The 24,510-nt window shown below is 41.2% G+C and overlaps 1 protein-coding gene across 1 annotated transcript in view; it reads right to left on the bottom strand.

The window, feature by feature from the left end:
* The window catches only part of LOC148508308 (putative cation-transporting ATPase 13A4), a 131,808-nt gene that overhangs the window by 56,155 nt on the left and 51,143 nt on the right, over positions 1–24,510 (bottom strand). Inside the window, exons 13-17 of the mRNA XM_088444763.1 lie at positions 24,183–24,244; positions 22,394–22,544; positions 18,114–18,203; positions 13,274–13,430; positions 11,875–11,992 (exon numbers count right to left, since the gene is read on the bottom strand). Of these exons, the coding sequence (XP_088300889.1) occupies positions 11,875–11,992; positions 13,274–13,430; positions 18,114–18,203; positions 22,394–22,544; positions 24,183–24,244 (578 nt within the window). The remainder of the gene's footprint in view (positions 1–11,874; positions 11,993–13,273; positions 13,431–18,113; positions 18,204–22,393; positions 22,545–24,182; positions 24,245–24,510) is intronic.

Here is a 24,510-nt window from a genome sequence, read left to right as displayed (position 1 = left end):
CCTGGGATATTCAGGACGTCAGTATGCCTGAAGAAGGTGTATGCGGGGTGATGGAAGGAGAGAGGGTCCCTGTGTAATGGGATGTGCACTAAAGGCAGAGTCCTGGGATATTCAGGACGTCAGTATGCCTGAAGAAGGTGTATGCGGGGTGATGGAAGGAGAGAGGGTCCCTGTGTAATGGGATGTGCCGCACTTTAGCAGTCTTGAGGATTGAGACAAGTGCAATGAACTTTGAATCTGGAGTCCCCTGTATGCTGTATGAAGTGTTTGTTGGACTGACATGTGTAGAACTACTGAGCCCAGCAACATCGGGTATGTGCTACCATTTTACTGCTGTGTCACTTGTGTAAGACTGTGTTGGAGGTGTTAGTTTGGAGTGGAATGTAACTAATCTTCTGTAACCATTAAGCTTCAAATACAGCATTTACCATCTGCTGTAAGTATTGTGCTGGAGGAAGTTGGCCAAGTAGAGCTTATAACCGTTACGCTTACTGTGCTGGAGGATATAGTGGAATGTAAATAAAATGTTCCTGTTATTGCATCATGAGATACTCTGGCACCCAACATTTCTTTATTGCACTGCACCTATTGTCCATATGTGTTCCCTCCATCAGGTACTTTGTGCTAAGCACCTGAGCATTCGAGGACCCTGCTGGTCATACATGCCATACCCACGCCATAGCCGGAACAGAGGAGAGTCACCGTGAAGAGGTGAAAGACAGTACATTCAGGTACTCCATGTAAGTGTACCAAAGTACCACTAGGGTTTTATATTTATTCATACACAGTATGTGTGTAAAATCAGTATTCACTCTGTGTTCCAATTACAAAATTACTACATAACTAATATGACTGTTCTTTAATAAACCTTCCATTCCCTGCAAAAGCCAAGGCCTTAATAGTCGCTCTGTCAGTTCTGTTTCAGAGTCTCACATTAGTAAGTTGATACTGTACATTCATATATCTGCCTCTTTATGAGACTGCCTGTGCACTAGCTTACAGCTGCTACTATGTGGCGCTAGCATATGCTCTATAATTGCATACGCATTCAGCAGAATTTTCTTTAAGGAAATAAGTGGGCCTATTGTATGTGCAAGATTAGTGCTGGCCCACCTCTCCTGACACTAACTCCACCCACTCCCACAGAAATGTATGTATGTGCTGCACGCAGTGGCGTAACTAGGGGGGGGGGTGTCGAGCGGGGCACGTGCCCTGGCAAGCCCAGCAGAGGGGGCGCCGGCAGGGCATCATACCCGCATGCACACCCGCCCTTCCCCCTCCCGCCATCATTGTATCCCGACTAACAAGCAGGTCAGTGTGCTGTGCCTGCTGCTAATTGGGCTGCCTCTAGGGATAGCTGCAGTGGAAGCGCGCAGCCCCTCACAGGCAGTCTTGTTGATGAGACAGTGAGAGAGCTCTTCCTGTTCCCTGACCTGCCTGAAACGAGCTGCCGTCTGACTCCGGGTACCAGGAGAGGAGTGATTCTTCCGTCCCAAGCCCTCTCTGCTGACTGCAGGTGGGTAATGGGGGTGTGTGGAGGTTGGTGTGTGTTATGTGTGTGGGGGGCAGGGGGGGGGTGTGGAGGTTGGTGTGTGTTATGTGTGGGGAGGGGGGCTGCTGGCTGCATTTGTGTGAAAGAGATAAGTGTGTCTGTGTAGGCTGTCAGTGTGTGCATGTATATATGTCAGTGTACTGTATATGTCAGTGTGTGCATGTATATATATATGTCAGTGTACTGTATGTCAGTGTGTGCATGTATATATGTGTCAGTGTACTGTATGTCAGTGTGTGCATTTATATATATGTCAGTGTACTGTATATGTCAGTGTGTGCATGTATATATGTCAGTGAACTGTATATGTCAGTGTGTGCATGTATATATGTGTCAGTGTACTGTATGTCAGTGTGTGCATGTATATATGTGTCAGTGTACTGTATATGTCAGTGTGTGCATGTATATATATATATGTCAGTGTGTGCATGTATATATATGTCAGTGTATTGTATATGTCAGTGTGTGCATGTATATATATGTCAGTGTACTGTATATGTCAGTGTGTGCATGTATATATGTGTCAGTGTACTGTATATGTCAGTGTGTCAGTGTACTGTATATGTGTCAGTGTACTGTATGTCAGTGTGTGTATGTATATATGTGTCAGTGTACTGTATATGTCAGTGTGTGCATGTATATATGTGTCAGTGTACTGTATGTCAGTGTGTGTATGTATATATGTGTCAGTGTACTGTATATGTCAGTGTGTGTGTCTATATGTGTCAGTGTGTGTATGCGTATATGTCAGTGTGTGTATGTGTATATGTCAGAGTGTGTATGTGTCAGTGTGTATATGTCAGTGTGTGTATATATATATATATATTAGGGGTGTGCACCGGCCACTTTTCGTGTTTTGTGTTTTGGTTTTGGATCTGGATCTTTCTTCGTGTTTTGGATCTGGATTGGTTTTGCCAAAACCACCCTTCCGTGTTTTGGGTTCTGGGTTTTGTGTTTTGGATCTGTATTTTTTTTTAAATAAGCATAAAAACAGCTAAAATCACAGAATTTGTTGGTTTCTCTGCTCCTATGCTATTATTAACCTCAATAACCTTAATTTCCACTCATTTCCAGTCTATTCTGAACACCTCACACCTCACAATAGTGTTTTCATGTCCAAAAGGTTGCACCGAGGTAGCTGGATGACTATGCTAAGCGACACGAGTGGGCGGCACAAACACGTGACCCATCTAGGAGTGACACTGCAGTGGCAGACAGGATGGCAGTTAGAAAAACTAGGCCCCAAACTGTACATAATGCAAAGAAAAAAAAGAAGTGCAAGATGGAATTGTCCTTGGGCCCTCCCACCCACCCTTATGTTGTATAAACAGGACATGCACACTTTAACAAATCAATCATTTCAGCGCCAGGGTCTGCCACACAACTGTGGCTGAAATGATTGGTTCGTTTGGGCCCCCACAAAACAAGCTGGCAATTAATGTGTCCCTGCACAAACTGGCTCTACGGAGGCAAGATGTCATCCTCATCCTCCTCATCCACCGATTCCTCACCCTCTTCAGTGTGTACATCCTCATCCTCACAAAGTATTAACTCGTCCCCACTTGAATCCACCACCACAGGTCCCTCTGTACCTTCTGGAGGCTGGTCTCCCTGGAAGAGCTGATAATTCATTTTGATGAACATCATCTTCTCCACATTCTGTGGAAGCAACCTCCTACGCCTTTCGCTGACAAGGTTCCCGGCTGCACTAAACACTCTTTCGGAGTACACACTGGAGGGGGGGCAACTCAGGTAAAATAGAGCCAGCTTGTACAGGGGCCTCCAAATTGCCTCTTTTTCCTGCCAGTACAGGTATGGACTGTCTGACATGCCTACTTGGATGCTGTCACCGATGTAATCCTCCACCATTCTGTCAATGGTGACAGTATCATATGCAGTGACAGTAGACATGTCAGAAATTGTTGCCAGGTCCTTCAGTCCGGACCAGATGTCCAAACTTGGTCCTGCCTGCCCTGCATCACCGCCAGCGGGTTGCTTAGGATACCTAAGTTTTTTCCTGGCAGCCCCAGTTGCGGGAGAAAATGAAGAAGGAGCCGTTGACGTGTCACGTTCCGCTTCAGCTGACAGTGTGTTCACCAGCAGGTCTTTGCACCTCTGCAGGCTTGTGTCGGCCGGAAAGAGAGACACCACATAGGCTTTAAACCTAGGATCAAGCACGGTGGCCAAAATGTAGTGGTCTGATTTCAACAGATTGACCACCCTGGAATCCTGGCAAAGCGAATGAAGGGCTTCATCCACAAGTCCCACATGCCGAGCGGAATCGCTCCGTCTTAGCTCCTCCTTCACTTTCTCCAGCTGCTTCTGCAAAAGCCTGATGAGGGGAATGACCTGACTCAAGCTGGCTGTGTCTGAACTGACTTCACGTGTGGCAAGTTCAAAGGGCTGGAGAACCTTGCACAACACGGAAATCATTCTCCACTGCGCTTGAGTCAGGTGCATACCCCCTCCTTTGCCTATGTCATAGGTGGATGTATAGGCTTGTATGGCCTTTTGCTGCTCCTCCATCCTCTGAAGCATATAGAGGGTTGAGTTCCACCGCGTCACAACCTCTTGCTTCAGGTGATGGCGGGGCAGGTTCAAGAGTGTTTGCTGGCGCTCCAGTCTTCGGCACGCAGTCGCTGAATGGCGAAAGTGGGCAGAAATTTTTCGGGCCACCCAAAGCGTCTCCTGCACGCCCCTGTCGCTTTTCAGAAAATTCTGCACCACCAAGTTTATTGTATGAGCAAAACATGGGACGTGCTGGAATTTGCCCAGATGTAATGCCCGCACAATATTGGTGGCGTTGTCAGATATCACAAATCCCCAGGAGAGTCTAAGTGGGGTAAGCCACTGGGCGATGATTTCCCTCAGTTTCTCTAAGAGGTTGTCGGCGGTGTGCCTCTTACTGAAACCGGTGATACACAGCGTAGCCTGCCTTGTAACGAGCTGGCGTTTCTGAGATGCTGCTACTGGTGACGCTGCTGCTGTTGCTGCGTAAGGTGATACATCTACCCAGTGGGCTGTCACAGTCATATAGTCCTTAGTCTGCCCTGTTCCACTTGTCCACATGTCCGTGGTTAAGTGGACATTGTGTACAACGGCATTTTTCAGGACACTGAGGACACTTTTTCTGACGTTTCTGTACAGTCTCGGTATCGCCTGCCTAGTGAAGTGGAATCTAGACGGGATTTGGAACCGGGGACACACTACCTCCATCAATTGTCTAAATCCCACTGCACTAATGGCGGATACCGGACGCACGTCTAACACCAACATAGCAGTCAAGGCCTCAGTTATATGTTTTGCTTCAGGATGACTGCTGTCGTACTTCATCCTCCTCGCTAAGGACTGTTGGAGGGTCAATTGTTTAGTAAAAGTAGTGGTGTTCCTACTTCCTCTCTGGGATGATGAACGACTCCCAGCAGCAGCAACAGCAGCAGCGGCAGCAGTAGGCGTAGCAATGCAGGATCCTCCAGAGGAATCCCGGATAGGAGAGTCAGTCATGCCAGTGACATGGCCTGCAGGACTACTTCCGATCTTGACTAAGGAGGAAATTGACGAGGAGGGAGTTGACGGTGTGGTTTGCAGGCGCTTGGATACAACAGGACAACGGGATTTAGGTGTCCCTGGACTGCTTACGGTCTTAGCCAAAGTTTCTGAACTTGACAGTAACTTTTTATGAACGCGCTGCAGGTGCCGTATAAGGGAGGATGTTCCTAGGTGGTTGACGTCCCTACCCCTACTTATTTCACCTTTACATATGGTACATATGGCAAGACAGTTGTTGTCCGGATTTGGATAGAAATATTGCCAGACCAAAGAGGTGGAATGTTTGGTCTTCTGCCCAGGCATGACCGTGATGGGCTTTTTCATCCCACGGACAACAACTGTCTCCCCCGGAGCCTGATTTAAACAAACCACATCACCATCAGAATCCTCCTCGCCAACTTCCTCCTCAGCGCCAGCTACACCAGTATCCTCATCCTGTTGTACTTCAACAGTGACATCTTCAATTTGCATATCAGCAAGTGGACTGTGGGTGCTCCTTTCAGCACTTGCAGGGGGCGTGCAAATGGTGGAAAGAGCCACCTCTTCCCGTCCAGTGCTGGGAAGGTCAGGCATCGCAACCACCACCACACTTGGACTCTCCTTGGGGATTTGTGATATCTTCTTAGAAAGCACAGTTCTTCACTGTGCTTTTGCCAGCTTAACTCTTTTGATTTTTTTAGTGGGAGGAGGGCTTCCATCGTCATGTGAAGCTGAACCACTAGTCATGAACATACTAGGGATCGACCTTAGCCGTTCCTTGCCACTCCGTGTCGTAAATGGCATATTGGCAAGTTTACGTTTCTCTTCAGCTGATTTAAATGTCTTTTTCAAGGTCATTTTCCTGAACTTTGCCATTTGGGATTGTATGTGCCCTCTACTATGACATTGGGCATCGGCCTTGGCAGACGACGTTGATGGCATGTTATCGTCTATGTCATGACTAGTGGCAGCAGCTTCAGCACTAGGAGGAAGTGGTTCTTGATCTTTCTCTATTTTATTTTTATCGGAGAAAGTTTGGTCCTCCATTTATGTTATATCGATTTGATATATACGTGCGGCTAAACACAGAAAATAATTTTTTTTTTGGTTTGGACTGGAGTGTACTTTGGGGGTTACAGCACCCTTTAACGGTCAAGCCAGCCGGCCCTTTACTTATGACACAGGCGCACTCTTGGCACTACTTTGTTGATGCACGTGCTGCTACTGCGCACACAATTCACAAACACAGAAAATAATTTTTTTTTTGGTTTGGACTGGAGTGTACTTTCGGGGGTTACAGCACCCTTTAACGGTCAAGCCAGCCGGCCCTTTACTTATGACACAGGCACACGCTTGGCACTACTTTGTTGATGCACGTGCGGCTACTGCGCACACAATTCACAAACACAGAAAATAATTTTTTTTTTGGTTTGGACTGGAGTGTACTTTCGGGGGTTACAGCACCCTTAACGGTCAAGCCAGCCGGCCCTTTACTTATGACACAGGCGCACGCTTGGCACTACTTTGTTGATGCACGTGCGGCTACTGCGCACACAATTCACAAACACAGAAAATAATTTTTTTTTTTGTTTGGACTGGAGTGTACTTTCGGGGGTTACAGCACCCTTAACGGTCAAGCCAGCCGGCCCTTTACTTATGACACAGGCGCACGCTTGGCACTACTTTGTTGATGCACGTGCGGCTACTGCGCACACAATTCACAAACACAGAAAATAATTTTTTTTTGGTTTGGACTGGAGTGTACTTTCGGGGGTTACAGCACCCTTTAACGGTCAAGCCAGCCGGCCCTTTACTTATGACACAGGCGCACGCTTGGCACTACTTTGTTGATGCACGTGCGGCTACTGCGCACACAATTCACAAACACAGAAAATATATTATTTTTTTAGCACTTGGGGGGAGCACCCCTGATGGACAGAGCACCCCCTGGACAACACTACAGCACTCCTTTAGGACTGGGACACTGCACAGGACTTTGGAGTGGACACAGCCCCTATGGAGAACTGACTGCACAACACAGTCCAGCCAGCCCCTATGGACTTTGAAGTAGTGGACACAGCCCCTATTAACAACAGCAGCACAGCACAACACAGCCAGCCCCTATGGACTTTGAAGTAGTGGACAACAGCAGCACTACACTACACTACACTACACTACACAGCCCTAACTCCCACCCTCCCTCTTCACTGTCCACAGCCGAGTGAGAAAATGGCGCCGACGCGGGTACCTTATATAGGATCCAAAACCCGCGAGACTCGGAAGGCGGGATGATGACGTTTTGCCTCGATTTCAGATCCGAGTCAGGCGGGAAAAGTCGAGCCTGACTCGGATCAGACTCGGATCGGGGGGGCTCGGGGGGGTTCGGATTTCAGAAATCCGAACCCGCTCACCCCTAATATATATATATGTCAGTGTGTATATATCAGTGTGTGTACTGTATATGTCAGTGTGTGTATGTGTATATGTTAGTGTGTATATATATATGTCTGTGTGTATGTGTATATGTATATATATATATATATATATGTGTCAGTGTGTGTGTGTATCTGTGTCGAGAGACAATGCAGGGGAAGATGATGGTGTGACAGAGACGATGCAGGGGAGAGCTGATCGCCTGACTGAGAGACAATGCAGGGGGGGGGCGGTGATGGTGTGCTGAGAGACGACGCAGGGGGAGGCGATGGTATAGCTAAGAAGAGATGACACAGGGAGAGAGATGATGGTGTGGCTAAGAGAGGATGCAGTGAGATGATGGTGTGGCTGAGAGACGCAGGGGAAGGAAGTTACACAGGGGGAATGAGTCTGGTTGAACCGCTGTTTTATGATTACTTTTTTAACACACAAACAGGCATCTTCCGGACGAGGTGACCTACATGAATAGTGAATACCGACTGAAGACGCCATCGTTCCAGGGAGGATACATTTCTTCAGAGGTTCCACATTGTGAGAAACTACCGCAAAGGTAAGGTGCATATGGAATGTGAAAAAAGGTGTGTATGGAGCGCTAGTGAGGATCAGGTGACCACGATGTGTAAATTGTATTTATTAAGACTCTTATAAAAAATGAGAACGTGCACACAGGATACAATAAGTGATAAGTATCAAATCACAATAACAGAAAAAACGTGGGTAAAGAGCATCTGAGAACACCTGGAGATGTAAGTTTTTTAATATATACAGTGACAGTTATGTCACAGTCACTTATTTTACAATTATTATGAATGTCATAAATTACAAGAATTTTTTGGTATTACTGCCACACTTATTAAATCATACTAACACTACTTTAATTTTCTTATATTTCTATATTCATATTTATTATTTTTATAGATTACACATTTATTTTAGAGTATGTATCAACATTGCCATATGTTTATGTTTACTTTAGCACACTTTTAATCGTGACATACATGGTTAGCTGGTTATATTGTTATGACTAAACTCTTTCATTTTATGCTTTATATACACTTAAATTGGTATGCAGTCAATTTGTCAACAAGCGGACAAGAAAATTTATTGTGAGTGTTAAATCCATGTTTGTCCTGTCTCTCCCTTAACCTTGGGCAGGTTTGGAACAAACTACAGTAAATGAAAGTGCACACTCTACATTCCACCTCTGATGTGAGCAACTACAGTATAAGTGGTGGAACATGGTGACAGACCTCTCGGCCAGTGATGACTGCTAACCCAATAGGGTGAAGATCAATGTCACCCCATTTCTAAAACTTGCTTTCCCTTAGAAACAATCCTAACCTGTATTTTATTCACTGCAGCTTAGTGAAGAGGTGCCGTCATATCTGGATCTTATCTATGACATAAGGAAAAAATCCTCCTTTCGAGAGCCCAGTGGTATTTGATCCTCCAGACCTACCCAGGCTCACAATAGCAAACACTGTATTGTATTGGAGGGACTTAATATTGGGTCTCACCAGTGGCGTAACTATAAATTTTGCTCCCCCCTGCCAAAAAAGTTTCTGGCGCCTTCGTCGGCCAATGTGTACCAGCAATATGTCTGTGAAAAACGTCACTCACAGACATATCGCTTCACCTGTGCTGCACAGCCGATGGCAGATATATTTGCTGATCCTTATCTATATATTTATCTCCTAACTGCCCATACAGAGGGAGCAGAGGCTACGGGGAGGGGGACGGAGCCAGATAATGGTCGTTCAGTGTATGAATGACCATCATCTGCAGTTATATCTGCTTAACACACACATCTGTAGTACAAATCACAATGTCACCTGCCATGATCTTACAAAACCAGGGAATAAGTTCTCTCTTCACTTTAGTTTTTCTTTAGTGAAGAAAGAAACTATTGTGAAGATAGATTCAAACTATATCCTGGTTTTGTTATTATTCCTTCCCTTCCTAAGGGAAAGCCAGGTGACATGGTGATTTGGGATTTGTACCCCCTTTTGTTATTTTTCATTTAACATAATATATATAGCCAGCAGTACAGTACAGCCCACTGACTTTTTCTGTGTCTGTGACTTTCTATGTGTTCAGTACATAGTAGCCGTAAGTTTTACATCTGAAAGATTGGTTTGCGGCAGCATAGGTAACAGGGATACTATATACAGATTCTCAGTATCAGACACAGGTCATTACTAGTAATGTTACTTCGAACTACAATGCATTGATTTGCTATTTGAGTTTTTTGACGCATAACAGCAAACTGTTGGTTTACAAGCTACAGCATGAAACTATACTGTGTTTATTTTGGAGGACAGGGGAAGACATTTTGTTACAGTTTATGTTTTAATATGTATTTTACAGCTACCTTTGCTCATTTTTTCGCATTAACATTGCTATATCAATGTTGGGGAAAAAGCAGCACTGAGGAAATATACCACCCTTAGAGCGGTCACATGCATCATTCCTTATAGGCTCCAGTCTAGGGCCCAGTGGTATATGGTACTGCTGGCAGGGCTCACACAAGTATCATGATCCCCACACTGTTGATGGTTCATCTGCACTGACTATCCCGAGTCAGTGCACACCCCAGACCCTGGCGGTAGAGGTGAGTCTGAGGGCCAAATGTAATAGGGTGTCAGTTTTGGTAAATTGCGAGTTTTGTGCTAAACTCGCAATTTTTCACAACTCTCCAATGTAATAGGGTGTCAGTTCACTAAAACTCGCATTTTTCAGAGTTACTAAAAATCCCATTCCCAATCCCATTCTCAAACTCGCATCCAGATGTTTTCACATTGAAAACGATCAACTTGCCCAATGTAATAGGGTGTCTGTTTTAGACTCACAAAAAAAAGATAACCAAAAGTCCCCAAATAATAGACCTGCTTCAGGATAGCGAGTATCCTGAGCAGGTCAGATTAACACAGAAACATGCACATATCCATGAGATACGTGCATGTTTTTGTGTGTACTTATGTAAAAGGTTTTAAATTATAAAAAAAATGATGTGCATCCTCTGCCCAAAAGCATAACCAGCCCCGGGCTTTATAAAGCCTGTCCTGGTTCTAAAAATACAGGGGCCAAAATGCGTAGGGGGCCCCTACGCATTCTTGTACCAAGAAAGAATCCAGTCTTCCCAAAGTGGTATTCTCATTCCACCTAAATAAAGGAAATTAAGCTACCATCTTGAAAATAAGTTGGATATGCTAGATCATGTACAAAAATATATGTTTACCTGTTCAGAGTAAAAGACTTTAGAAATACAGAACACCTGGTTGTTCTCCCAGCAGGAATAAGAAAAGGCTGTGGACCAACTAAACAAACCATTTCAGGATGGATCAGAGAATTAACTGTCCTCATCAATAAGAAAGAAAGGATGTAAAGTACCGGAAATGTTGAAGGCACACTCAACTAGGGCAGTGACGACCTCAGGCTCTAGGTAAACTCAGGAACCAGTGAAGGACACTGTGGGGCAACAACTTCTCTATTCATATGTTTACAAGGCATTATACTTTAAAGACACCAACTTTGGAAGTCAAGTTCTTCAAGAGAAAGTAAAATAAAGTGCTTTGGTGTAAGCACATTTCTTTGATGACTTGACTGGTCATTAGCTTTCCCTGTATTCTGCTTGGGCATGCCATGGAGGAGTGAAGAAGAAAACAGTGGATTATACCCATGGATAATTCTGTTTCTTCTAAATACATAGCAGCCTATAGAATACCCCCCCCCCCTCCAATTGTGTTTTTCTGCAGAGACATAAAAGGAGAGACACTCAAAAAACAAGGGGGAAGTGGAGGAGCTAGGCTATATGCATCAAGTGGGCAGTCCCTGTGGAAAACCCTATCTACACCAAGGGGAATGGGTTACTAGCTCACAGCAGTGGCTGCCATGGTGTATTTCAAAGAAACAGAATTATCAATGAGTTTAAGCTGCTGTGTTATTGGATTGGAGAGACACAGTAATATAACAGAAATAGCACTACTGTGAGGCTACAACCAGTATAGAGAGTTTTTGAATTTAAAAAAACCCCATAATAAACATAATAAAAGCAATGTCTATTAGTGTATTGATCCTGCCTCTTCTTTTGCTGTTAATCTGTAAAATAAACACTGTATGTGATTGATTAAGGAGAACATACATTTCTTGTTACACAGAAAACACACATTTTATAGTACTTTTAACTTTTTGCCCAAATCCCTTTCTTACATTCCTTACAATTTTATTTTATGTCTCAAAAAAAAAAAATGTTGCTCAGTATTATGCAAATACAAACACTTTCACACCTAATTGTGCAGGAAACACCCATGACCTTACCCAACAATGGAAATAAACATGATTCACATTTGAACGGTACTTACCTCATGTAACTGTCTGTGCTCATATCTTTAGTGCATTGCATTGTTTTATATGCCAGACCTATCACTCTGAAACCCTGTGATGTGTATAGCTGGAGTTCACTGGCAAAATTAGCAGGGACTGGCAAAAGAAACACAGAGAAGTCTGGAATCTCACCTTGTGTTATACCATGCTACTATCAAACTAAAACATGCTTATTAAAGATATTTATACTAATAACTTAAAAATCTTCAAACAAATTAATTTACAGTTTATTGACCTTGAACATGCTTATGTTTGTCTGCAGTAAACAATTGAAGCATTAATAATACTATATAATGATATTAAGCAAAAGTTACTTATGGGCTCTTCCATCCTGCAAGCCTGAGTGGATGTTGTATATGTTGCAGGGACAGAGGAAACTTCCTTTGGTTTCCTAAGTATCCGCAGCTTATCTGGCATTCCCACTACTTACATTACAAACACAGGACTCATGGGGTGAAAGTATTTGTCCTTTTGTGTTTAAAAAGGTTTTTTCAAAAAGGATAATATTAAGCAATCACAGGTAGATAATAACTACTGAGTTTGTAGAATATAATCATCATTGGTGTGGAGTTCAACAAGAAAATTGCAGACTCATCATAGAATTTCAGCACATAATATACCAGATAGATTTAGTGCATGGCCTCCTTACTGAGGCAATTCAAACCAATCACAAGCTAAAAACTCAGAAACAAATAAATTGGATCAAAACCCCTAAAGCTGGGTACACACTGACAGATACATTGGGCGATCAATTGATAGGCCAATATATCTGCTGGCCGTTAGCCAGGGTGTACCCGCGATATGCCGGTGAACGTCGGCGTTCAACGACATATCGCATTGACTGTGCTGCACAGCCGATGGACAGATATGTCTGCAGACATATCTGTCCATCGGCAGGTGTGTACGGGGGGGTCTGCAGACCACCCATACACACACAGCGGCAGCCCCCTACACGCCCCTGCCCACCCGGCCATGCCACCTGGCCGCCGAGACCTGCGGGTGGACACAGATCAGTGTGTATGAATAACCATCATCGGCAGATACAGTATATCTGCAGATCACTCGATCTGCAGCTATATCTGTATAGTGTGTACCCACCATAACTCATATGGTATATCAGTCCTATTTCAGGAAAAAGGAGGAACACCTTATCTCATCATATGCAGTTGGATAGATGCATGACTGTTTTTAGACAGCAGACGTAGATGATAACTGGTACATGGTAACTGCATATGATAAGATAAGGTGTTCCTCCTTTTTCCTGAAATAAGACTGATAAACCATATCAGTCCTTGTTGAACTCCACATCAATGATGATTATATTCTATAAACTTTTGTAAATTCAACAAGAACATTTTGAAATAATAATATTATCACCTGATTCTGGGCAGCAAAACCGTACCACCATTTCTGGGGCCCCCTTCATGAATGCCAAGTGTTCTTCACTTCCTATAACCTGGGATATCACAGACATCCGCTGGAGTCTTGAGGAAAATGGAAACTGTTGTAGGATGGTAAGTCCTTCCACAGGGACCTAGCAGGAAAATTGTGTGTTCAATTTTATAATCCATTAAGTTTGAACAAAGAATAAATAAACCTATAAAAATAACCTATAAGAAACAATAAAAAGTATAATTTAATCACAATCTAACCCACATTAAGTCATATTAAAGAGGAAGTATCACATCATCATTATTATTGTTATTATTATTATTATTATTATAGTGTAACCTCTCCTAAACAGGTATATATATATCTACACACACACACACACACAATGTGGCAGTGATTACCGAGTGATTTTTCTAGTGAAAACCGGGGAGTACCATCCTACAGTACCACTTTCTATGTGAAAGAAAGGCACCCAGGTGGAAGTTATATTTTGGGAGTGCTGGTTCCCTTGAGAAAAAAAAATAATTATATATATATATATATATATATATTTGATAAGAAGAAGGGTGTGTAACACAGTGAAGTACAGTGACAGATTTTAATTATACCACACATAAAAACATACATCAAGGGTTAGGTCTAAAGTGAAGTGGTTTACAGGACTTCTGATGTCACAACCATGTGACTCACAACAACGGGGAAGAGCAAGGTTCAGAACAAAGTGGCTAAAAGTGTCCTCTCGAGGGCTCGCTTTGCTCGCCACGCTACGGGCATGGTGGTTCGCTTTGCTCACCACAGTTTTATACTTCTCCTCTATGTCCACTTGAATAGCGGTCACGAGGTTGTGACATCCGAGGTCCTTTCTCCAACTTGGATCTAGCAACAGCCTAAGACAATGCAACTAGTTCTGTGCAAGTACAACATTCCAATGCTAACAGTTACACGACCATGAATCCTTCCAAGCACAACAACTACAACTAGTCTCCGAGTCTGAAAGGTTAGGTCAGTCTTCTATGGGGACAATTAATGTGTTTTAAGTTTTTTGCTGTGGGGGCAATGGAATTGTGTTTTTATATATATATATATATATACACACATATACACACACACACAGATATAGATAGACCTGTCACGCAACCTTATTATATATTGAAGGAACTTCAATAAACTTTCCCAGGAGCGGAGCCATCTGTCTAGCTCACAGGTTGAAGTATGCTTCCGCATTGAAGGAGGAGGATGGAAGAAACTGACAAAGATCTGCCTCCTACCCATTTATCATAAGAGGGATCAGACCCACATCTGATGAAAGACATTTCCCTGCTAATCCTCTCACTGTAGTAGAAAAATTATAACAGCTTCATTAGGAGGGGGTTAAGTAGAGAGCAGCTACTGTGCTGTCCAAGAGCTGTGGTGCTGATAGGAAGGTCTCAAACTGCTGTACTATTAAGATGTGAATTTAACATACACCACATATGCAGCATTTTCAGTTAAGGTAATCGTGCTACACTGTAGATTATGATAAATCTAGAGGAGCTATAACTGCATAGTATGATTTCACTATATAGAGTTACTGTAGAACTCTGTCCAGTGTAAAATGGACCTAATTCTATTACTGAATAAACAGTCTCATAATTGACAGCTGCAAATAAAGTGAGATATTTATCTTAAGTGAGACTCAGGAGCAATCCTTGATATCAAAGCAGGCAAATAAAAGACTATTCTAGCTAGGAAGAGCATACTTTAATATAACATAAAGCATATAGAAGGGTTTCAAGCTATAGTAACCTTTATGGAAGTGTACCTCCCTACAGCTAAATACAGTTATAACAGCTTAAAGACTATCAATTGAAAACTCCCATGGATGGTATATAAGTGAGGTCTAACTGCAAAGACAAATGTATCTGCATGTCAAGTTTATGTGCCAGAATAGTTTGTTTGGGGCAGTAGACAGTATCTGATCTCTCTAATACCTTTGGTGGAGACAAATACCTTTGAGGATAATTACCTACTTCATTGATTTACAATCAAACCTGGATTTGCACCAACTGAGTAATTATATATATTTTTGCAATACTTCACATTTTTGTTTCTCTGAAAATGTAAGTTTCACATGATATGCCCCCTTTTGTCTGAGCTAAACCTGACACACATTGCCCTCTGACTTATAGTGCATGGAACGCATGTGCCTGAAGTGATTTGGCTATTTGACACATTTCTCTGTTAGCAACGGTTTTGATTTAATACCTATCCTCTGCATTAAGTGGCTGATGTGCTGTGGTTAGTTATATTTGCTAGATGCTCTTGCCTTCATGGTTCTGATATCTTGGGTTTATCAGTGGAACATAAGGAACAGGAATTACCAGCACTTCTGGCTCTTGTTATGTGTAAGACATGAGTAATCAGTATAGGAATTTCATATAACTTTATAAGGCAGACTCTGGACTAGGTAGGTGTCACTTTTCATTATTGCATTGATTAAGATCCTTCAAGGGATCGAAACATCTGTAATCTTTTGATAGTTGTACCTGGCTGATTTTTACACATGGAGTACAATTATTTTTCTACAAGCCTGGTGAATGACCTGCTTTATTTGAATTAAATATATATTTGGGTATGGGTGTTTATGGAATCATAATTGGTCAAGACTGAAAGCTAGAAGTTCCTACAGCTGGATGGTTTAGAGAGGGCTTGGGTGGAGGCACCAATGACAGAAGACAACAGTAAGAAGATCTCATAACCTGGCTTAACTACCTACATTTAGTATAAGCCTGGGTATCATTTGGAGGCACTGCTGGGAACTGATAAACAACATATAAACCAGGAACAGAGCTGATAACAGAACAAAATGGAGGACATTACTAAATGTATCTTGGTGCCAACAAAATTGGATGTATCCCAATAGGTGTATGGGGGTTTCTCATTACACACAGTAACATTTGTGTGAAATTATCCAACTTTAAATTGTGGATAAGTGAGAGGAAAATGTGGAGTAACTTGTGGTGTTCCTATTATTACTGAAAACTCACTGGAATCCAATGTTATTCCTGCTGTATTACGGCAATCGAGGGGAGGAATGAAAGTCAGCAGATTCAACCAGAAAAACACAGGTACCAATTTCTTTTCATTTCAAACCTGAGAGAAGTGGTAAGTGAGGATACTCAGCAGTATTAATAGCTCTTCCTAAATAACCACATCTACAAACTCCTATAGGTGTCAATGAGGGGGAGGAAACTTTTACATAAGAGGGTGTTTTAAATGTGGTAGATCAGGACACTGTACATTAAAATGTCCTCAAAACTGTGGACCATACTGTTCATCCACTGCTAATATTGACAGAGCATCATCACATCAGGTAAATAGATGAGAGACCCATGAACCCTTCACAGGCTCTCTAAAAATAAATGTGTGTGAAAAGGGGAGCTCTAGGTAGAGTAGTTCTTTGCCACATGGGTTGAAGGGGCCTACTCCACTTGTGATGGCTTTTGTAAATAGAGAGAGTTGTATCATTGTAATGAGCAGAGGATACCCTGTATACATTATGTTTGAGCAATGGTACTCCTAATATACATTGTTTAATCAATAGAATTTTCAGACCATATATTTAGGGTGGCTAACAAATTTTATTGCTTTAGTTTGCCCAGAATCTCCTGAGAAAAGAAGTGAGTTAAGTGAGTTGCCTATAATTGTTGGGACCAAAACTAATTTGGTGTCTGGGGGTGAGGGAGAGCAGAATTACTGTGTTTCTTCTGTATAACCCAACTGTCTAATGACCAGCAGCCAGATTCAGGCCATTGATAATCAGTTGGAATGTCAGGGTTAGCTGAATTTTTGAGATAAGCTTGAGATAAGAGTGACAATCCCATTGACAAAAAACATCATGTAGTAGCTGAAATTTGGAAATGTTGGATTTGTTATTCCTTTGGAGAGTGTAACTTGGGAGTGACAACCAGTGTAGAACATTGTATTAAGTTAAATGATAATACTCCATTTAGAGAATATTCCTGATGATTAACACCCACTGATTTTGAAGATGTTTGAGAAAATCTAAAGTGGCTATTAGAAAGTCAGATCATCAACAATTCGGAGAGCCCCTTTGCATCTCCCATTGTAGTGACCAGAAAGAAAAATGGGAAAATAAGAATGCGTGTGGACTATAGGACATTAAATCAGTGCACTATACCAGACTAATTCATGATTGCATTTATTTGTTCACTAGGGTTTTTTTTATGTATGCCACAGGGGAAAAGGGTGCTCCTGCCACATTTCAGTTGGGGATATGAATTATGGGGAAACTCCCTGATATACCAAAACACAAGATCAAACCAGAATCTGGATCAGGATCAGTCTTGACTTACTGTATCAACAACACCTACATCCCATTAGTCAAGAGACAAAGATTATTAAGTTGTACTAACAGACAGGAAAATATTCCTCCTACTTGGTAAGGCAATGGAATTTTAATAAGAATGAATGGGAATCTAGTTCTTGCCGCATTTACAATTCCCCCAAAAAGAGGTTAATCGGGGAGAAGAGTACATCAAACCACATGAAATACGGGTTAGCTTAGTAATTCCCAGCCTATATCTGTATGGTAAGAGACCTTTCTTAACTGCTGTTTTTCTGAACTTTTTTCCTACACATGAAATATGGGTTATCTTAGTAAATCCCAGCCTTTAGCTCTGAGGAAAGAAAACATGTTTTCCTCAATGTTCTTCCAACCTATGATGCATGTGTAAATTACGTAAGTATAAATTACTGACATGTGATTATTGGGTTCTGTAACATTTTCTGTGCCAGGAGGAATCTTGCACTTTATGGTACTTACTGCACTGGAGCCACGTACTGGTCTCACAACAAGATGGCGCGCTCTAGAATTATCCTCAGAATGATCCGTTTCACATGTTTGATCTATTTCCTAGAGCAGCATTTAATAAAGTGTTAGATGTGTATTGTCCAAGTACATGTGTACAATAGTTTATGATGAGAGAAACATAGGAGTAACATTATATTTATTGGCAAAACCTGCAATAAACCATCACAACTTAACGCTCTCTTTCATTGTGTAATTAGCACTAACCATATAAAAGGTAAATAGTTACAGGTTGTTGTTGTTGTTGCTGCAAATGTTGTCCTAAATGTAATGTTAGGAAATAAGGGCCTGATTCAGAGTTTGCCATTGCGCATGCATCGCAGTGCGCGAAGGCAGCTGTGCGATCCCGCAGACCACGGAGGCCCATTTCAGATTGATTGACATGAAGTGACCATTTGGGGGTGTTGACGGGGGGTGGTTAAGGAAATGCATGCGCGCCTGGGCGTTTTAACGCCGTTACGTGGGCGCGCATAAATTTGCCACTGCAAGTGCATACGCAGCCCTGTGTGGTAGAACTACCTCAGACCTGCCGCAAGGGTAAAATGGCACCGATGTCCTTCGATGTTACCGATATTTATGCGTACGAAGGCAACAGTGGGTGTCTTTATCCTTGGGTGATCTTTGCTAACATTAGCATATTTTCACAGCTGCGTGAGCGGGAAAGCGCGGCTGCGTACGCATTAGCGTCCACCTCTGAATCAGGCCCTAAATCCAAATGAGAGTCTTTTAATTAGTTAAAAACATAGAAATCACTGTCCCATTAGACATAATAAAATGAAATATACACCTACCTCTATCATGTACACACTGTCACCTTACGGAGGAAGTATCACATTATTATTATTATTATTATTATTATTATTATGCTCTATTAACAACACAGAGTACACCAACAGGATTTGCTGCAAGAATTTTAGATAGCCAAAAATTGGTAGCTGCAAATCAATTGCTGAGAGCTGTCTGTGGAAGCAGGTGGGACAATTATTGAGTCAGCAAAACATATTAACAATACCTGTGCATGATTAAAGAGATCCACAACACATGATGTGTTGATGCTATTTGAAGACTGGCCACTTTTCTAAATTACAAAACAAGGGGTAAAGTTTTTTTGAATCCGCACAGGAATAAATAGAAAATGAATTTGTTAATATACCCAGCCTATTATCAATATATTTATTGTCCTATCATAGACCTTGTATTAAATTACCTTGTGGCTGGTGGTGCACCACGGGAAAAAGGTCAATATATAGTTATATTGTGTGTAGAATCAAGGAATGATTCTAAAGCAGAAGATTTCCCTTTTAGGTGCACTCATTGACTGACAAAAATTTGTCTAAAACGTAAGTTTTAATAATTAAATAAGTAAATGAACAATAAATGGACTCCATAATACACACAAAAAAAGAAAGAAGGACATACAAAATTCCTTAAACATAAAAATACTCGCGCAGCCAGCTTATAAGCATGTTGTTGTGGTATTAATCTGAATAGGGACAAACTAATAATGTCCTCTATATTCAATAAAAACTCTGTATTATATATAAACCTATCAGTTTAGGTAAAATACTTTCATATATCTAGATTGTAATGTATTCATCCAAGGTTTATTTAGAACAAAAAAAGGTGAATTTGAATAACCATTACCCTAATTATTGGACTCATAATTCTCCTGTAGCCAAGACAAGATATAATATTACTTTCTGTCTCAATCTCATAAATACATTCGGGAAAGGTTATTTTGCTGCATAATATCACATCTATTTAAATTACCCCATGTAACCTTATAATTAAACCCTGATTAGGTAATTTAATTGAGGCTCTGAGGCACCTTTTTTTGTTCTAAATAAACCTTGGATGAATACATTACAATCTAGATATATGAAAGTATTTTACCTAAACTGATAGGTTTATATATAATACAGAGTTTTTATTGAATATAGAGGACAACATTATTAGTTTGTCCCTATTCAGATTAATACCACAACAACATGCTTATAAGCTGGCTGCGCGAGTATTTTTATGTTTAAGGAATTTTGTATGTCCTTCTTTCTTTTTTTGTGTGTATTATGGAGTCCATTTATTGTTCATTTACTTATTTAATTATTAAAAGTTAAGTTTTAGACAAATTTTTGTCAGTCAATGAGTGCACCTAAAAGGGAAATCTTCTGCACTTTTCTAAATTATCTTCTGATCAGAGAGAAATTCCATGGACATCCCATCTCTAATATGCACAACAGCCACACCACATCCTGCTGCTGTCCCCCCCCTTCTTTTCTAAAATCGATAAACACTACAGGTGCATACACGCACAACGATTGAGTTAATGAACGATTTTAGTAAATGATTTTCTACCTTGAAAAAATGAACTAAAATCGTTTACAAAAGTTGTTCATTTACTATGTTCATTTAAATGTAATGAACGATTTTTATGAACTACAAACGATTTTTGCATATTAACTTAATGAAAATCGTTGAGTTGACAAGTCTGACTGAACTACAAACTACAAACGTGAACGCGCATGAACAATAATCGTTCATCGTTTGACTCAGAAAGTGAACGATTTTTTCAAACGATTATCGTTAAACGATATCGTTAAACGTTCAAATAATCGTTGTGTGTGTTGCACCTTACCAGTTATACCAATTCTAGCAGTTATCATGGGGGTTTCAGCTTTGCCACCTTTAAACCATATAGTTGGATGTGTGGATTTTGTCTTTGACAAACTGTATGGTCTGCAAGCTGCACATCAAACACATGAAAAATTAGTTACCTTAATAAATCCATCTATGGACCTAATTAAAGAGACATTTAGGGACTGACTCTGAGATAAGGCCCCCATACATTAGAGACGGATCACCGCGATGTGGCGATCCAGAGATGCCGGGTCGTCGGATCGGTGAAATCCAACAATTTCACAGATTTGCCTCTCATGATCAAAAAATTATTGTGTTTGGCAGATCAGTGAAATTTAACATGCAGAATTTCACCGATCCTGCGACGGATCGCGGAACATCGATGTCACCCAGTCTGCATTTCTGACGGGCGGATCGCTGTTTCTGATCCAATCGCAGGATTGCGCCGATCCTTCTGATGTGTGGGGGCCTTTAGACGCAGCCATGTCTGTGTCTATTGGTGGCCGCCCACCGGCAACTTAATGCAAATGCCGCTGCTAAGCCCTTCCCTGGTGTACATCTGTGTCCAAATGTGCATGAACTGAGAAGCTCAGTGTCCATAGATGCTGAAAGAACAATTAGTACATCTCTAGACGGACCAATGCCCTATGGCAGGTGCAGTTTCTACATCTGAGTTTGGCATCCTATGTAAACAGTTGAGCATCTGTGTATGGAACTTCTTTCATCATCATGCCTAGAACGCTACCATAACATACCTGTACGTTATTTAATTTATGTATTTCCAGTTATTTATATAGCGCACACATATTCCACAGCGCTTTACAGAGAACATTTGGCCATTCACATCAGTCCCTGCCCCAGTGGAGCTTACACTCTATATTCCCTACCACATGTACATGCACACACATACACACTAGGGTTAATTTTTCTTGGGAGCCAATTAACCTACCAGTATATTTTCTGTATTGTAGGAGGAAATCAGAGTATCCGTAGGAAACTCACACAATCATGGGGATAATATACAAATCCACACAGTTAGGGCCGCAGTGCGAATCTGTTTTGAGGTCTGATTACTTGTATTCATTGACCTACTGTATGTGCACATTTGTTTAAAACCTTTTCTATTTTTGTAAAGTAATGATTATAAATGTAGTTTATCACTTTGCTTTAAAGCAAACACAATAAGCAGTTGCATAACAAACTCAGACCTGTTATGAATGTTGCAAAATTATTATTATTCGATAAAAGGGAGGTACAGAGAATTATAACACGTTTCTTGTGAATTACAGTATGTAGAAAATCTATTTTTACTGAATACAGCATATTAAAATGTGTCATATTGTACAGCAAATTATTATTATTTATAAATGTGCAAAAACAAACAGGTCTCTCAAGTCAAATGACAACTCTTGGGGCCGCAGAGTCCCTTACCGAGTAACCACTACATACCTCCCAATTGTCCCGATTTAGACAGGCCAGTCTCAATTTAAAAGGATTACTCACTGTCACAACTCAGGGAAAGTTTAGAGATATATGTATAAAATCACAAACTCCTAATTTAGCAATTGCAGGAGGAAATAGATGGTGTTACGTCCCATTACCCATTTTGTGCCTTCAAACATCTTCAGGTCCAAAGGATCTCCTTGAATTTTACCATCTAAAATGATGAGTGAGTGGCAGCAGGCCATTGCCCCTAGTAGTGGACACCATGGCAAACTATTCCCATTTGTAAATATGTGAACTTTCTGAAATCTAAACACGAGAAACAAAGATCAGTCAGTTCTCACCACAAAAACTTAGAAAATCAGTCACAAACATTGGTGCATTTTGAGATGCATTTGATTAGGTTCAGTCTTCATTTTCTGTTAATAATGATTGTCCACAGTTTTGAAGATGATGACATAATTACAACCCATAGCCAATCGCATGATTAATATATTGCAGGGGATGGATATGCAGATTATTCTTGAGGCAGGGTCCTGTCCACTTATGTGAGTGTATTAGTGGGAACATAACTGAATTGTAAATGCAAAGTCATGATATGAGAATTGGAATGGAGGCAGGTAGGAAACCACCTACTGCGAGTAATCAGGCCATACACTAAACATTAAAATATCTGCTTTAATCTATTATCATTCAGTGTATGGACATGTATGGACACGAATGATAATCTGGATCATTTGGTTATCAATCCTGCCCGATCCTTTCAACCATCGTTTAGTTGACTCCATGCTTTGAAATGAGTTTCAACGCCATACATCTTGCAGTGTATGGAGGCACGTGGATTATTGTGCGGTTGATCCTGCCCTCATCCGATCCATGCATGTTTGCATTAATCATACAGTCTATGGTCAGCTTTATAAAGTGTAAGGAGCAGAATCCCTCAATAGCACAGAGTATTGATGTGCGGATCCTGTCAAACTGATACAGACAATTATTATTATTTTTTTATTATTATTCTTTATTTATAAAGCACCACAAGGGGTTTGCAGCACCTTACAAAGTACAGAAACAGAAACAGTAGGAACAAAATAATAAAATAGTCACTTACAGTACAAAATATTGCAGAGCATTTTCAAGGATTATAAAAATTGATGCTGCAGCAGTCATAATCAGGGGTGCCAAGGGGGGGGGGGTACTAATTGCCTTGGCCATGCCTCCTGGGGGGGCCAGGGGGAGGCTTGGGACAGTGGCTGAGGGTGACATACGTCCCCCTTTGTAGCGGGCAGTGCCGCTATTTAGGGCAGGGCATAGTATTTTTCATTTTCTGGAGGGAGTGTTGCCACACTTCAGGATTTGGTCATGCCCCCTTCAGTACCCGGGTCACGTGGCTGTCTCGACTGCCCTGGTCATAATACCCAAACAAGCAGCAAGGTGGCCCCAACCCAAAGCTGTGGTATTGAAGGGAGAAGGGCCTGCTTGTGAGAGCTTAAATTCAGGTGTCAAACACACCTCTTTCTGAAAAAAGTCCATTGTTTTGATGCTCTCACCTAGACTGAAATATTAAATGGCATAAAAATGCAACATGCTGTGATCTAAAAAAAACTGAGACTGTACAGAGATGTTAGGACAAATTAAAAAAATGTGTCAGACATTTCTGAAAATTAAATAAAAAAAGGCTCTTTCTATAATACATAGTTTATTTGTTCTTTATTGATTCAGTTTTCTAACTATTATTATATGTTGAAATGATTGGCCACCATCAATTTCACATAATTGATAAGCTGCGCCTATGCATTACTGTGACGTGGAAAACATCCAAACTTGACCAACACCATAAATGACATGTCTTAGAAATATATGATTGGATGTTTATAGGACAAGAATGAAATCCAGATCCAGTTAAAACAATCTATTAAACTTTACTCTTTAACAGTCTAAAATAATTACCTGCTTTCACTGGATGAGACCACCCCCCATAAATCAAGACCATCCTCTGTTAAAGTTCCAGTCTAAGAAAAAGTAATACACAGAAGTGTTAAAATCAGAATGTCGTTGATCATTAGTATTGCTTATTTACTTTTACTTTTTTATTTTACCTCAAATATGCATAATAACCCCAAAACAGAATGTAAATAGACCCTCCCTCCCTTTTATTATTATGTACCATCTTTAGCATTGTATAGGATTCTTGCAGAGCATCAATTGGTTATGTGGCATTACCAAAGCAAGGCATCTTTTTTTATCTAATTTTACTTATATTTTCACAATTTTATAT

Source organism: Taudactylus pleione, unplaced genomic scaffold (genome assembly GCF_031769625.1).
Source record: "Taudactylus pleione unplaced genomic scaffold, aTauple2 ptg000372l, whole genome shotgun sequence".
Lineage (NCBI taxonomy): Eukaryota > Metazoa > Chordata > Amphibia > Anura > Myobatrachidae > Taudactylus > Taudactylus pleione.
This window is presented reverse-complemented; position numbering and strand designations above follow the sequence as displayed.